Source organism: Aedes albopictus, chromosome 2, assembly GCF_035046485.1.
Source record: "Aedes albopictus strain Foshan chromosome 2, AalbF5, whole genome shotgun sequence".
In the NCBI taxonomy this organism is placed as follows: domain Eukaryota; kingdom Metazoa; phylum Arthropoda; class Insecta; order Diptera; family Culicidae; genus Aedes; species Aedes albopictus.
This window is the reverse complement of record NC_085137.1, coordinates 200,759,060-200,775,521: the sequence shown is the minus strand read 5'-3', so window position 1 is coordinate 200,775,521 and position 16,462 is coordinate 200,759,060. Positions and strand designations below refer to the sequence as shown.

Here is a 16,462-nt window from a genome sequence, read left to right as displayed (position 1 = left end):
TGTTTGGGATAGGCAACTTTTTTTCTCTCACAAAAAAGTTCAACATGCTATAACTTTTCATAGAGCGCATCAAAAAATCTCAAATTTTGACTGATTGTCAACCTATTATATGTGCATCACTAGTACAAATTTGGACTCGATTGATAAATATTTCGCAAAGTTAGAACCGTTCGGGTAAAACACTTTTTTTTAGACAACTCATTTTTGAGCTGTCATATCTCGGAAACCAGTGAACCGAATTGAATGAAATTTTAAACGTACACTAACAATATGTAAATGCTTCACAAACTATTAAAACATTGGTACTTTTGAAACGTTGAAAAAAGTTATCATGGATTGACACTTTTTGGATTTTTCTCGAAAAAATGTGTATTTTTTACATCAATGTCAATAAATTTTTGTGTTGATATCCAGAGATTTTCCACTTCTGTACTCAAATTATCTCTAATCAGATATATTAGAGCCTATTTAGATTGAAGGAAGAACACATTTAGTAATTTTTGTGTGGTATTGTAAATTTTACTTATTTTCCCCTACATGGGTAAAAATTTCAACCCGGTATAACTTAATTCGCCGTGAGAAAATATTACATTTTATAACGTCGTATTGAGTATCAATATATTGTTGATAAACGTTAAAAAATTCATTCAATTCGGTTCACTGGTTTCCGAGATATGCCAGTTCAAAAAGTAGTTGTTTAAAAAATAGTGTTTTACCCGAACGGTTCTAACTTCGCGAAAAGTTAATCAATCGAGCCCAAATTTGTACCAATGATGCACATATAATAGGTTGACAAACAGTTAAAATTTGAAATTTTTTGATGCACTCTATGAAAAGTTACAGTATGTTAAATTTTTTTGTGGGAGAAAAAAAGTTGCCTACACACTTAGCCAAAATCACCGACTTCGGTAATATTTTACCGAAATCTCAACCGTTATGTTTTTTACCGGAGAAATTCGGTGACGTTTACCGAACTTCGTTAAAATTTGACAGATAAACGATAAAATTTTACCGAAATTTGGTACAGTGACCCCACAATTTATGAATCGGCGAAATGACCACAATTTATGGATCACTCCTTTTGATCAACATGGTGATTCATAAATAGTGTACAAAAATTAAGGTGATTCATCGGTGTGGGGTCACTGTAATTTTTACAGAATTTCGGTAAAAAACCATAACCGAACGTTCAGCTTTTGAGATTTCGGTAAAAATTACCGAACGTGGCTAGCTGTGTATCCCAAACATTTTAACCATTCCCTGTATATCTGATGATCATATTGGCATCTAGAATATTATCCAGAGTTTGTCCACGCCTCTAAATTATTTTGTGAAAACTTCGGCCAAACGACTTCTCGACCAAATGGCATGGAATACACGAATTTCTATTCTTAAAAACTTATGAGAAGCAAGCCTACTTCGAGTCCGTGCATATATCTATGGCGCTGTCCATAAACTACGTAGACTCATTTTCGGTCTCAGAAACCGTCCCCCCCTCTTCCCTCGTATACTTTGGCCACAAACCCCCTGGCCTCCCCGAAGAGTCTACGTACACAGCTGATCGCGTTCGGTATTTTTTACCGAAATCTCAACCGCTGAGCGTTCGGTAATGGAATTTTACCGAAATTCTGTAGAAAAATAACGAACGGCTACTCGCAGCTGTGGCGGTTTCCTCGTTGTCTCTCTCAGTACTCTCTGCAGCAGCCGGAGCATGTCGGGAATGCGTGCATTATGGTAGAAGAAGTTTAACTTTGACTGTCTGCTTTTCAACAAGCTGAGATAGCCGAGAGAGCTCGGAAGTGCCACTCACACCCCAAGGGTCTGAGTTCAATTCTCGCATGGAGCTCGATATTTCTTTATATTTTCTAACAGATATCTGCAATGTAATTTTAAGATCGCACAAAAATTTCCATCATATATGACGGGGGTCCTTTTGTTACATTCGATCCGTCATAAATTTACAGGTTTTTTTCGAACTGTGTATTTTTTATTTGTATTAACGAGATTTTTAGCCTTAGGCTAGTTGATCTTGGGACCCACGCTTTACTTCCCTTCCGAAAGAAGAACCCACATTTTGTGAGTTAGTCGGGAGTGGGATTTGATACCAGGTCCTCGGCGTGATAATCAAGTGTTCTAACCATCACACCAAGTCCTCGTAGCCTATTTGCCCATACCTAATGCATGGCTCGTAGCAATTTCAGGGATCCGCCTCCCCTAAAATGCTACGTCATTTATGGACGACCCCCTAGTCTAAATTCCGTATTACCCTGCTGATTCGTCCCTTTTTTAATTCGTATCCCGCTTATTCAACATTTGTCGAGTTAAAGGATTGTTCAAATGTCACTTCGATGCATAAGGGCATTTTTTTATTATCGTACAAATTGGGCCGAAGGGTCTCAGATTTTCATGAAAATTTTCCACAGGCAGGGCTCATGGATGGAACTCTCTAAAATAAAAACTCTCATTTTTGAGTAGCGCCCATGCCGCATAGGGATTGTGTTGGAAACACACATTTTTTTAAATTGCTCGTACATTCACAATTTTGCAAAATATCAATATTTTTCGGTATTTGAAGGTGGTTTATAAACCCAGCGAGGTTTCCATGTCGAAATTATTGCAAAATACATGCTCATGTGAGCGTACGAGCAATTTAAAAAAAATGTGTGTTTCCAACACAGTCATGTGCGGCATGGATGTTTACTAAAAATGTGCAGGCCGAACACATTTTTGAGCGTAGCCGTTTTTGAGTGAACAAAAAAAAAATGAGGAAAATTCAGGGTCGCCTATTTTCCCGGAAAACTCAGGTGTATTTTTTTTGTTTTCCCCTGACACTACTTACTTTGAAAAATCATAACTCAAGAACGAAGTATCGTAGAAACAAAGTTTTTTTTTTAGAAAATGAAAGCAAATTTTCTCAGAAATCAAAAAAAAATGAACTGGAAAAAGTTTTCCACAAAATTTTCCACAGTTGAGAAAATTCGTAAAGAAAAGCCGGAAAAAACTATGCCCGAACTCGTGGAAAATTTTCGAAAAAATATGTTTGAGAAGGTTATTCCACGGGAGTGCTATGGTGATCTGATTTTGTTGCCGCTTATCATGCGCAACCAGATCTCACTAATACCAACATTAACTCAATACAGCAGCGGGAGAAAATAAGGAAAAGCGAACTTTGGCGAACAATGTTTGCGAAAAGAGGTGTTGTGTGTCTTTTCACAAATAATTCCCACTCTCGGTAGGAACTTTACCTAAACATTGACACTCTCAAATTGAAAATTTTCAAATATGCCGCTTTTTCATGATCAACACTTTTATCAGATCTAATGTGATGCAAGCGTTTTGCACCAATATCCCTCGTAAAAAGGTAAACATTCAAATTCCACGACTGTGTTGGTGAACATTTTGGCTGGAGCATAAATTTATGCTCCACGTAAGGAGGCACAATCCAACCTGTCAAACTCCATAGTGAAAAAATAGGATGCCGTCCCCTTGGGTTATTCCATAAGCTTTAATCGCTGAAATTTTTGGAATGCACTTTTTTTTCGTTTTTGAGTTATAGCCAATTTTGTTGAAAAATGTCCAAATGAGCCATATAACCCAACTAACAATCACCAGCCGCAAACAAGCATGCATGCTGAATTGTTGCTTTATAATAGTAATTATAGCTGAACTAAAATTATGCTGTACACATTACTTTACAAATGCTATTTCAATTGAAAAAGTAGCCAATGTTCATGTTTTCCATGTTCCATGTTCCATGTTCCATGTTGCCATGTTTTCGTATTGGTATGAACAATGATAATTAAAAACACTTTTCAAGCGTTCAATAAAATTTTTATTCTACTCGCAGTAATTCCTTTTTGCAATTTCTCATCGTAATAGGCTGTTTTACCCCACGCAAATCTGACAGGAAAAGGCCTACTTTCCCACACCAAACTAGCAGTGTTGTAATGGTTCATTACAGCACTGATTTGCGTTGCGTAATGAACCATTACAGCACTGTTTTCAGCTTTGATCAACTTCTTGATGCTTTCTGGACGAAGTTTAGAAAAAAATGTGACAACTGCGCCGTATAACCTATTATGATCAGATTTTCTTAAACATGGCTATGAAGTCTGAAGAAAAAATGTTGTTCAAAACTACCCTCAAGTGGTAATTTATGAAATTGCAAAAAACGTTGTACGCAACTCGGCGCAGAACTCGATTTTTACAGCACTCGTCGTAATTATCCAACTCGGCAAGCCTCGTTGGATAAATGTACGACTCGTGCTGTAAAAATCTTCATTCTGCACCTTGTTGCGTAAACTACTATTACAACATAGTTAAACAAGACTTTTTTCTGCTTCTTGTTAAGTACATGTAAAAATTAGCACATGTATCTGTATAATGTGTTTTTCACAAGTCAAATAATCGCTTTCGTTTCATCATACTTCGACTCAAAGTACATGATGAAAACACGTGGCTTTCACTGAACAACAGCTAAACTATTCTGTTGTTCAGTCGTTAACCATAAAGCTGTGCAAATTCACCACCCAGTAAACCACTGATCGTAATGGGAAGTGCATTCAAAATCGTATATCGCTCTGTCAGAAATCAAAATCTTAAAAACCGCTGAATGTTGTGATAAAAATGTCAAGTCCAATTGTATATAAATCGTTGCTGCGATTTGTTTTGGAGTAAGTTTGTTACGTATAAAGGAAGTCATAAATCGCGCTAATTGAAGTCGTCACTGTTTGCATACGCTTACAAGTCATATATAATGTTAGTAAAGTTTGGCTGGGAATCGTAATGACTTAATGAATTTCGGCACCGCGACGATGCAAAATGAAAAAAGCAACCCACTTGCCTTGCTCATCACCGCCTGGCCGCTGATTATATTTTGGGACTGGAAACATTTTGTTTGCCAATAATGATATTCGGGTAATCTATGGGAGTGTTCATAGTTACCGAAAGAAGACATTTGTCTCATAATTAGGGTAACGGTTGAATTTTGGACCCCTAGAGGACATTGGTTTGAATTTAATTCAAAATCTAACAGATTCAGTGGGTATTTACACATTATGATGATGTTAGTATGTTCGTAAAAGCCTTCACTGTCCGTTAAAAATATCCACAAGGCCATTTCTGGATGAAAATTTGATAAAAATAACCGATTTTTGAAGCATCTGTTTTCACTGTTTTGGACACCCCAATATATTTTGAACCCTCTTCAGTATATATTTTGGACACCCGGTGTTTAAACTCGTTTGAAACTATTTTGGAAGAATTTGCCGCTTGAATATGCTGAATCACATCCTAAATGCTTGATTGACAAAGGCTGATTAGACGAACTTGGCGAATTTAATGCGCTAGAATGATAAACGTTTTTGTTTACATTTGCAAGTTTCCTCAGCACCGCAATCTCTTTTTGTAAATATGATGCGACACTCGCACGGATGACGAGATTGGCAAAAAATAATTTCAAGGCAAATAAAGATATTTCCAGTGAGGAAATGATTGCTGCCCGTGCAGAGCGATCTTATTTAGCGAATGATTCTAAAAATTTCCGTCATCTAATCATTAAACCTGTGTAAATTGTAATAATAGAACACAGGGGGTCCAAAATATATGGGGGTCCAAATTATATTGGTTACCCTATTCCTACATGAGCCGCAAACTTTTCCCGCGACGACGACGACGACGCGGGACTGATGTTGTAAACAAAACATGTCGTAATGAGTGCAAATCCAACTCGCTACGAGTTGTATATAAATTGACAACTTATTAGGTATACTATATATTAGTATAGCATTGTGATAAATGAAATCGCAATGACTTAGGAAAAATTGCAGCCCATTCTTCATATCTGCACTCATGTAGGAAAACAAAGGCAAGTTTCATGGGTGCTTCAGAAAGCTATAGCTTATATTGGCCAAAATTTGTGCTCATCTCAAGGCAGATCAGTTAGTATTAGTACAATGGTATGGGCTTAGACTTAGAATCTCGAGGTGCCGTGTTCTAGGCTAGGTGTCAACTTTTTTTGTAGCTAATTTCGGACATCGTATAACATATCACCCGAAGTCGTATTTTATTCTTTCGATCGATTATTCGGGACATCGTAATGATGATCATATGAATTCGCGAAACATCGTCAGAAGTATGTATATGGCCTCCACTTTGGTACGTATATATCAGTTTTGTGCAGTTTATACGATTGAATTGGTTCTTATATAGTAGTGTATAACACAAATTATACAGACCAAAATGTTTACTGGGCACTGCTGCATAGAAGTCGAAGTCTGATCATTATCAAACCACAGGAAGTTTATGTTTTGATTTGAGCGCTGCAATTCATCATCTCTAGGATGGCTCAGATAGGAAGGCATGCGGCTGGCAATCGACGGGTCTCGAGTTTGAATCTGGATTCAGGTAAATTTATGTGTAGTTATTATTTCACAATATTTGTTCACAGAATTAAGCTCCAATCATAAACTCTCGTGGGAATTCAAAAATTTAGCATTTATTAGATTTTTAATCATTTTTGCTAAAGCTGAATAACAGCTTTACTATATAGTTGTAAAACTATTTAACAACAAACAGTTTAGTTGGTACACAACACTATGCTTTATAGTTTCTCCAAATTTGTGTGAACAAAAACCGAACTAAGGTTGTGCCTGAAAATTATCCAAATGTTTTATTCCTTGTTGGGTATATAAATCACTGCGACCTGTTTTTAGATCTATTGTGACAAATGCCCCAGTTTTGTTTAGCTATGTCAAGTTGACGTATCACCATTGGAGTTAGCAATAATCAAACCTTGACTGTAAGCATGATCCCAACACGGTGCCACAGTTCGGATGAACTGTACTACCGCATTGGCGTTTGTTCTCCAGACATCAAGGGGTTCTATCAGCCCCTTGTCGAAGAACCTAATTCTTTTAGCTGCAATTGCCGGGCAACGGCACAACAAATGCTCCGAGTCTTCTGTATCTATACCGCAAAAGCGACATAAATCATCATGAAGTTTTCCAATTACCTTCAGATGATACCGGCTCGGACAATGACCTGTTAGAAGGCCAGTAAAAGAACTAAGATCTTTTTTCGAAAGTTCTAGAATTTTACGAGTACTTGAAACGTCCGGCTTTATGAAACGTTTCGACTGCCTCGCAATAGTGGTGTTTTCCCAGTTGGATTTTATTTTCTCATGTTCCCATGCTTTAAACTCCATTCTGAGAAAACAACCAGACACACCACAAAATGGTTATTCAGCATCATGCTGAATCAATTCGTCCTAAAGGTGCTTGTAAAATGATTGATTGTTAGTTGGGAAGCCCTTTCTTTGAAAAATCATAACTCAACAACAAAGCATCGTAGAAACAAAGTTTTTCAATGAAAATGAAAGCAAATTTTCTCAGGAATCAAAAAAATAATATATGAAGTGGAAAAAGTTTTCAACAGAATTTTCCACCGTTGAGAAAATTCATAAAGAAAATCCGGAAAAACTAGGTCCGAACTCGTGGAAAATTTTCAAAAAAATATTTGTGGGAATGTAATTTTATAAGCTTTGATCGCTGAAATTTTTGTAATGTACATTTTTCTCATTACTGAGTTATGGTCAATTATGTGAAAATGACCATGTAAGCCTATATTATATGGTCATTTTTAACAAAATTTGCCATAAATCAGGAACAAAAAATAAAGTGCATTCCAAAAATTTCAGCGATCAAAGCTTATGAAATAACCTTCTCAAAAATATTTTTTTATAAATTTTCCACGAGTTCGGACATAGTTTTTCCGGCTTTTCTTTATGAATTTTCTCAACGGTAAAAAAAATTGTAGAAAACTTTTTCCATTTCATATTTTTTTTGGATTCCTGAGAAAATTTGCTTTCATTTTCATTGAAAAATTTTGTTTCTACGATGCTTCGTTCTTGAGTTGCGATTTTTCAAAGAAAGTAGTGTCAGGGGAAAACAAAAAATATTCCACCTGAGTTTTCCGGGAAAAAAGCGACCCTGAATTTTCTTCAATTTTTTTTGTTCATATATCTATGAGCCCTGCCTGTGGAAAAAGTTTCATGAAAATCTGAGACCCTTCGGCCCAAACCCGTACGGTAATAAAAAAAATCCCAATAATTTAGATGTAAATCAATTCAATATTGCACTTACTCGCAGCTGCAGCAGCTACTTGCAATCCCTACTTCCGGAGGCTCTGATGTCGATGTTGGGTGACCAGTTTGTCGAGTTGAAAAAACTATAACCCAGTAATTCGACAACAATTATTGACTAATTTGCAGGATAATACGATAGATTGAAATTAATCATGCTTAATAATTTCAAACTAATTTTCAAGTTTTTATGAGATAGCTTCAATATTTCGAAAAAAGTGAAAAATTGATGAATTCATCACTTAGAGAATTTTCCACTTTTCACACATATTCCCCTTTGCGTACGCAAATCTCGCACATGTGCAATAGATTTTCGTAATTCACTACAATGATCATTTTTCAATGACGATAATGCTACCACTCCATCCAAGATGCCATCCCGCGCAAATATTTATTACCACACCCATGTCGCTACATTCATAAAGATAACTTTTTATTATGTTCGTATTTTCTCCAGACGTAGACTTTTCTCCCCGCGCCCGTTTTCACCACCGCACCACACCGAAAATGCAATTCCGCGACCGTCACCCAACCGTGCGGTTGGTTGCATTCCGGAACTGGGTGGACGAAAAAACATGGGATGCGACAGCAATTTGCTCGATGACCGCGGTCCCAATATTATAAATATTTTTTTATGTGCACAATAATTGCGCCAAGTGCATCATAAAAATGAATAAATTACAAATGTGGACAATGGATGCGGTCGGGTGCGACGCGGAGTGGGAATGTGTTCCAATGCAAACAGTGTGTGAGAATCATTTCTCTTAATTTTTCGTGAATTTTTTATATGCCCATTTTCACTCAACCACTTTTCGGTCACACAAACGACGATGGCAATGTGGTTGCATAGGTACCGTTTGCTGCGACAACAGCACACATGTTGCCGCCAGCCACACGTTGTTCAGTAGGGATGTCGTGTGGGTGTCCGTTGGTGACTTGAGAGAGAAAAGAAGAGTACATTTTGCGAAGGAGTGAAAGAAGGGATCGACGACTGCACTTTGACTGCATCACCTCATTTGGAGCTCGTAATATTCAGTCTTTATTTTTTCTTCGACCATACGATTGCTTCGGAGTGTGAAATGATTTGCTTGAGTGATTCCATAAATAAATGTAATTTACTGGCAAATAAAGCCGAAATTTCAGAAAAGAGTTATTAGGGTGTCCATTATTCACGCTTTCGGTACCAATTATTCTTGACTAATTGGGGGATTTTTGAAATAGTAGAGAATGTGTGCAGGTCATACAGGCTTTATTCAAGGGCGTAGCCAGCTTCTCAACAATAGGGGGAGCTGAGAAATTTTAGCTAAATAGGCTACTAGGCGTTATTACTAAATTCAACACAGCAAATACAAATTAACTTCAGGTCTTCTTTTTTGGTAATCTTTCGGAAGTTTATTTAGATTTTACTTTGAACTATTATCAGTAAACTTATCTACATGTATTTAAAGCTTTGTTATGCATATTTGTCATAACATAATAAAGGAATTCTTTTCAATAATGCTGATCACTGATTCTCCGACAGACATTCTTCTATTTTTTTTTTCCTCAAAATCTAATACAGTGGTTTTTCGATTATGCCACGGTTCTATTTAATCACGCTCCATTATATCACTCTCAATACTAGCACGGTATTTTTTCGATTTTTCACGCCATGGTTATCGTTGGAGATATTATCACATACTCAAACTAGATAGAACATAGGAACAGAGCTAGTGTGATGGTTTAAGCACACAACTATCATGCTGAGTACTTGGGAACGTACCGTAAACCGGGGTCAAATTGATCAGCGGGGTGAAATTGATCATTTGGGTACTCATTGTAATTGCATACCAGGAACTTCTAAGCGTCACAATGATCTCAAACTTCTTACCTCGTCTAGTTCATAGATGTCTAGAGATGAGTTTAGACTTTTAATTGTTTAGAAAAAAGTTAGTTTAGCCTTATTTTTTAGGAATTTGCAATGTATTTCTCACATAGCTGAAATCATTGCTTCTAAACAACCGATAGCCACCAGGACTTCCCGTAAATTTTGTGTTTTAACATTTTTGTGGAGCCTTGGTTGGAAAGTTATGAAGCTATTCTGAATACTAATAAGTTAAAAAAAGTTCTTCTTTTTGGCGAAAAAGTCATTTATTGTAACAAAAATCACTTATTTCAAAAGAAATTGCTTACCTTTAGGCGTTAAGGGGAAATTTCAAAATTTAATTTTGCATTTTAAGTGTCAAATTCACTAGTTATAAGAGTTTTGACGCGTTATTCGGGTTTAGAAGAGCAAAATTAAGTGGATAGGGATGTTTATCTTTTTAACCGATGCTTAATTGTATACTGATCAATTTCGCCCCAAAGTGGCTTCCTCAATATTTTGATTTTTGAATTAATTTAACTAAAAGTTTAAACTTGTTGAACAAAATTCTGTCACATGGTTTCATGGAGATCCACTGGGTACTGATTTTACACAAATTCTTTTGGCAATATTTGAATTGTCACTAATGGTATCCGCAAAAGTTGTTTTAAAGTGATCAATTTGACCCCGGATTACGGTACCCCAATTGCGTTGCGTTGCGTTGTAATGGAGTAATTCGTAGATTGCATACTGAAAGTTGTCATTTTATAACTTTAGTACTCCTATTCTTATTGCTTATGGAATGCTATTTGGGAAGGAACAGCTATCCAATCAGAGGTTGAAGTAAAAAAGACATGAAAACTTCCATTGCCGGCCACGCCCAACTTCTCCGTTACGAGGATAGGAAAGGATGTGATGATATGACACCTACTTTACAAGAGGTCAGCGACTCACCGACACCCCCATAGGTGTCAAGGAGTTGGATATTTGGAAAGGGTTGATTGGGGATTCACTATAAACGAGTGATGCGGCAAAATTCAGATTGTGTAAGTGTATTTGAGTGGATCATGTAGACGTGTCGATGTGAGTGTAAGTGATTTTATTACCGAAAATTTGCACTTTGAGTGAGTCGTTTTCGAGCATCTACCTCTACGTAGTTATCCGTCGTATCAAACAGAATGCGAACGACGCTTTTGATCGCCTTTCAGGTAGCATTGTTCTTCCTCTACAAGTGGTTGGGGAAGCATTGCCTGTACGATAGGCAAACAGTTTCAAACAATAAACAAATCGCTTTCGCTCTTCGTACATATGTACAACAGAGATGGTTATATTTGCGGTTTAGGGGAAGATGATATAGATCGATGAGATTAGAATTGAACCTTATGACAACTAGGTTGCCGGGTCATCAATTGGCTCGGTAGCTTAGTTGGTAAAGCACTTGTCTAGCGAATAAGGGTCGTGAGTTCAAATCTCACCTGAGCTGTGGATTTTTTCCCAATTTAACCAATAATTTACCCATCTGTACATTTGTACGTTGAGTTATTTGAAATTCATAATTGACCACACGGATTGGTATTACCGAAAATTTGCACTTTGAGTGACTAACTTTGATTGGCTTAGCTGATTTTTTGAAAATTCAGTAGCCTGGGCTGAACTGCCTTGCTACGCATAATTATTCCATGTTGCATGGCATCGTCTTTGTACATGGAACATTTATGTGTAAAACAATCAAAATCTGCATATTAATAACGATTTGCCGGTTTATAGAATTTATATATAATTGTGACGAGTCACGTTCATTTTCTGAAATGGGCATCGTTTCCTAAACTTGGCTCTCTTGAACTCCCAGTTGGTTGTCTTGTAACCTCGATTTGTGTAGAACTATTCAAGCATATCTCCGAGCGATTGGGGAATCGCGTAAAAAAGTTTTAGAAGCTGTGGTTTAAGGTATTTCTGATAAATTGTAGTGAAAAAATCTTCACAAGAATTGTAATACGCATAATTGAGGACTTCCATTACTCCAAACCGACATTTCAATAGGGCATAACTGCGTTTGAAAACAGTGCCTTCTTATAAAGATGTGGGCCGTATGTACAAATAGGAGTTTACCAATTGTTTGTCATACGTGTACTGACCATTGACAAATAATAGCCTAACGGCAAACGTCTGCTAACGTCTGATACGTCAAATAGCCAAATATTTGCACATATTGGCGAAGCGTGCACTGAATGCTTACCCAATATAGGAAACAAAAGGATATCATCTTTCCATTAATACTGGTAGATTTCTTGGAAAATAATTCGGTACACAACCGCATAAAAATACTATTTTCAAAAGTAATTACGTCATTTTGCAATGTTAGAAGCAATTTGTTCTTTTTTTCGGTTTCAGTTTTTGGATGTAAGTGTAGTCTGATTAATGAATCGATTAGAAAAAAAAAGTTTCAATTTTATCACGCTCTAATATATCATGCGATTTTATTTTTCATTCGTGGTATAATCGAAACTGTAGAAAAGTCCTGCACAATTCACTGTGATTTACAAAGGAAACATAACAGGATTTTTTTATTTTTTTTACAACAACTGTTCTGGAAGTGACAATAATTTCTTTCGAAATTCTTCGAATATTTTATGTGAGAACTGAGCTTCTTCAAAGAAATCTTCAGATTTTCTTCCAAAAGATCTTCCAGAAGGTTATCAAGAAGTTTCTTTAGAATGTTCTATTTTTTTTTTTTATAAAAAAGTGATCTATCTTTCCCCATCCCCACTAACAAAAAATTCTTCCCGTGACAGTCGTGGAGAAGATGAGGGGCCGTTATTGACTTAATAAAGTATGGAATTCTCGAAAATGCACACTGAGAGCGGTTTGTGCAATTTCGATTATTCTGGTCAATCACGGAGTAGCAACTACGAAGTGCATCTATGCTCATGCTCATTAGGGGCTGTTCATAAACCACGTAGACCAACTTTTGGCCATCTCAGACCACCCCCCTCCCCCCTCGTAGACTTTTGTCCATACAAATATTTTGAAATTTGTATGGAGCATAGACTTTTATAAATAAAAGTTATAACAATAAAGAGGCCAAATATAAACACCAAATCATCAATCGAATAATGATTTCAGTACAAATTGCTCATTAAGTAAACAAGCTCACGTGCATTTTTGCGTGACTAAGCTCAAAGCCAACAAAGCCGTGCTTGCCGTCAAGTACACCCTTGTCTTTTATCATTGATTAGCTTATCAATCCATCCGGGACAGATAGCCGTGCATACGTTATTAGTAGTCCGATGAAGGCGCAGTGCTTATCGGTCTGCGAGTAATGACTGCGATACCACCTAGCCAGGGAACCTTTCTCAGTCGCACCCAGTCAGCAGAACAAGATGCATCTAATCAACGGCAAACGGTACTACAAGGCGGCACGCGAAGGTAACCTGCAGGTGCTCCAGGAAGCCAACCGATGGGAAATCAACACTTCGGACGAGAATGGGTTGACCCCACTGCACTGGGCAGCTCACGAGGGTCATCGGGAAGCCGTGTGGATTCTGCTGAAGCGGAAGAGTAACGTTAACAAAATGGATCACTTTGGAAACTCGGCGTTACACCTTGCGGCTGCCCGTGGGCATTTGGAATGTGTGGAACTGTTGGTCAGCAAAGGTGCGAATTTGTATGGGTTCGATGGAGGACAGCGCACGGCTTGCGATTTGGCCCGAATTGGCGAGTGGGATGAAGTGGTGGACTTATTGGTGCAAAGGAGGAAAATGTTGGAGGAAAAAAGACCGAAATTGGTGCTGAAGTTGAAAGTGATGGCAAATCAACAGTTTTTGAAAATCAAAGATAAATCATCGGATGGTGATAATAAAGTAGACCTTCTGAAGAATGATTCAACTGAAGCAAAAGAAGTCTATGAGCTTGATCAGAGTGCTGCAGATGAGTTTAAAAGTGTCACAAACACTCCGGAAGACGTTCCTACCGAAGAAGAGTTGTACCAGCAAAATTCTAATTTATTAGGACTAATGCAGCACAAAACTGGCGGTCTAACTTCCAGCACCAGTAAAAGTACTGCACGATTTCATTTGGTATTTTCCGAGCTCGTCAAAGAACAATCAATCAACCAAGCCATCGTCAACAGTATCGAATCACGACCTCAACGAAAGTCCATCAAACCAGCTCATCCCACCGTAGACGACGGAGAATCCGACGAAGAGGAAGACACACCCGTAGTCTCGACGCAGAGTTCGCTTCGATCGTTTCTCAAAATTTACGACCTCCAGCGGTTCCATCAGCAGCTCCTGGATAAAGGAATTGATTTGGATGGTTTGATTTTGATGACGGAGCATGACATCAAGGCACTGGGCCTCCCCTTGGGTCCCCACCGAAAGCTGTGCGTAGCACTGGAAGAGTACAAGTCTGCCCGAAAGTGGGACCAAGCGTAGCAATGGCAATGAAGCTCTAGATTTACTCCCAACACGAAAGCAAGGGCAGCATACCGAAAACGTGTCCCAAACGCAAAAAGTCCCACCAGGACCAGGGCACGATGTGGTAACATCGTAAAACCATTTATCTCTGGCTACTTTAGACGCCCGGCATCATCGGTGTCTGTGTCATTTTGCTGTCGTATTGTACCGGAACCTCGATGATAATAACGCACTTTCTCTTTTGCCACAAGTTTAGTTGTAACACAGAGGAACAGATATCCCACTTGGTGGGGAAATTGCTTTAAGTTGAGAAATATTTCGCATTGAAAACGTTAGCGCCATCTCGATCAGACAAAATAAAAACAAATAATTTATTTTATTTAAGACATGTTGTTTATTCATCCATCATTTATTTATCCTAACTTTCTCTTAGAGATTCACCAGATCTACCTGAGCGGAGACACTTTAATTATTGTTACGGACAACTGAGTTGTTGGTGTTCCTTCATCAGTCCATAGATAACTGTACAATTCATATTTTTTTTTCCTCATCTGTAGAGCTTTTTAACCACTGCGTCCATTATTTAGGAATATTGTGGTATGACCCATATTAAATTTGGTGCTAGTCAAATATCCTGTCACAATTGAGTTGTGATGGACAATGGTTGATGTAACACCTGATCCCAACTAGGCACAACTCGTTTTATGAAGTTTATTACCCTGTTGGGATTACTTCGCCAAATTACCAAGGGCTCTAGAAACCCTTTACCAAAAACCGCCAATCTCTGATTGGATAGTACTCCACAGTTGCAGAGTAAATGTTCAGCAGTTTCGTTTTCCGTTTGACAGAAACGACACTCGGAGGATTGGATTTTTCCAATCTTACTTAGATGATATTTACTTGGGCAGTGCCCAGTCATCAGACCAGTAATTACCCTGAGATCTTTTTTGTTTAGGTTTAATAAGGACCTGGCTTTTTCTGCACTGGGTTTTATAAACCTTTTCGCTTGCTTGGATGTATCCGTGGCATTCCAATTAGATTCTACCGTGGACATTTCCCAAGTTTTTAGTTTCATCCGAAGAGCACACTCAGGAACTCCACAGAAAGGTTCAGGGCCTACAAAGCTTGATGCTGCACCCTGTCTGGCTAAATTGTCGGCGTTTTCATTTCCCAGAATTCCACAATGACCGAGCACCCAGTATAAAGTTACCTCGTTCCTACTGGCCAATTGCTTCAGAGAAGTAATGCATTCCCACACTAGCTTTGATTGACAAGTAAAAGCCTTTAGCGCATTTAGAGCCGCCTGACTGTCCGAAAATATACAGATCTTAGCAAACCTATAATTTCTTTTCAGACAAATGTTGGCACACTCTAGAATGGCTTGAACTTCTGCTTGAAATACAGTGGGACTGCATCCCATTGGTATAGCCTTACTGATACCAGGGCCGAAAACACCGGCTCCTGTATTTTCACCCATCTTGGACCCATCAGTATAAAATACAATAGAACCTGGACGTAAACTTGGCCCACCAGCATCCCAAACATAGCGACATGGTTTCACCACTTTGAAGGGAACATCATAGTTGGTCTTTGTTATCATCCAATCTTCTACTGTTTTTATGTCCATGTTTAATTTGAAGTCTTTGATGATCCTCAAATGTCCCACAAGATCCCCATCTAGTACATTATTGTAACGGATAAACTGCAGGGCATTTTTTGCCGCTTGTAGTTTAACAAATTGATGCAAAGGCAGTATATTGAGAAGGGCATCCAAAGCAACTGATGGAGTGCTTTTCATTGCTCCTGTAATCGGTATACAAGCAAGTCTTTGTAGCTTACCTAGCTTCCCTTGAGAGGTTACCTCGTTTGTTTTGGGCCACCAAACAAGTGAAGCATAAGTAATCTTAGGCCGGACTATCGCAACATAAATCCAGTGAATGATGTTTGGTCTAAGACCCCAGGTTTTTCCTAGGGCTTTGCTGCAGACCCAAAGGGCATTCGTACCCTTAGTTAAAACATTGTTTAAATGTGAATTCCAATTCAGTCTTTTGTCCAAAGTTACCC

The 16,462-nt window shown here is 38.1% G+C and overlaps 2 protein-coding genes across 3 annotated transcripts in view; both read left to right on the top strand.

Annotated features, from left to right (window-relative positions):
- The window catches only part of LOC134284005 (uncharacterized), a 277,106-nt gene that overhangs the window by 26,645 nt on the left and 233,999 nt on the right, over positions 1–16,462 (top strand). The window lies entirely within an intron of this gene.
- Positions 13,305–14,782, top strand: LOC109425177 (ankyrin repeat and SAM domain-containing protein 4B-like). Its single transcript, XM_019700423.3, has one exon. The coding sequence runs from the start codon at positions 13,364–13,366 to the stop codon at positions 14,414–14,416; it is 1,053 nt and encodes a 350-aa protein (XP_019555968.3). The 5' UTR covers positions 13,305–13,363; the 3' UTR covers positions 14,417–14,782.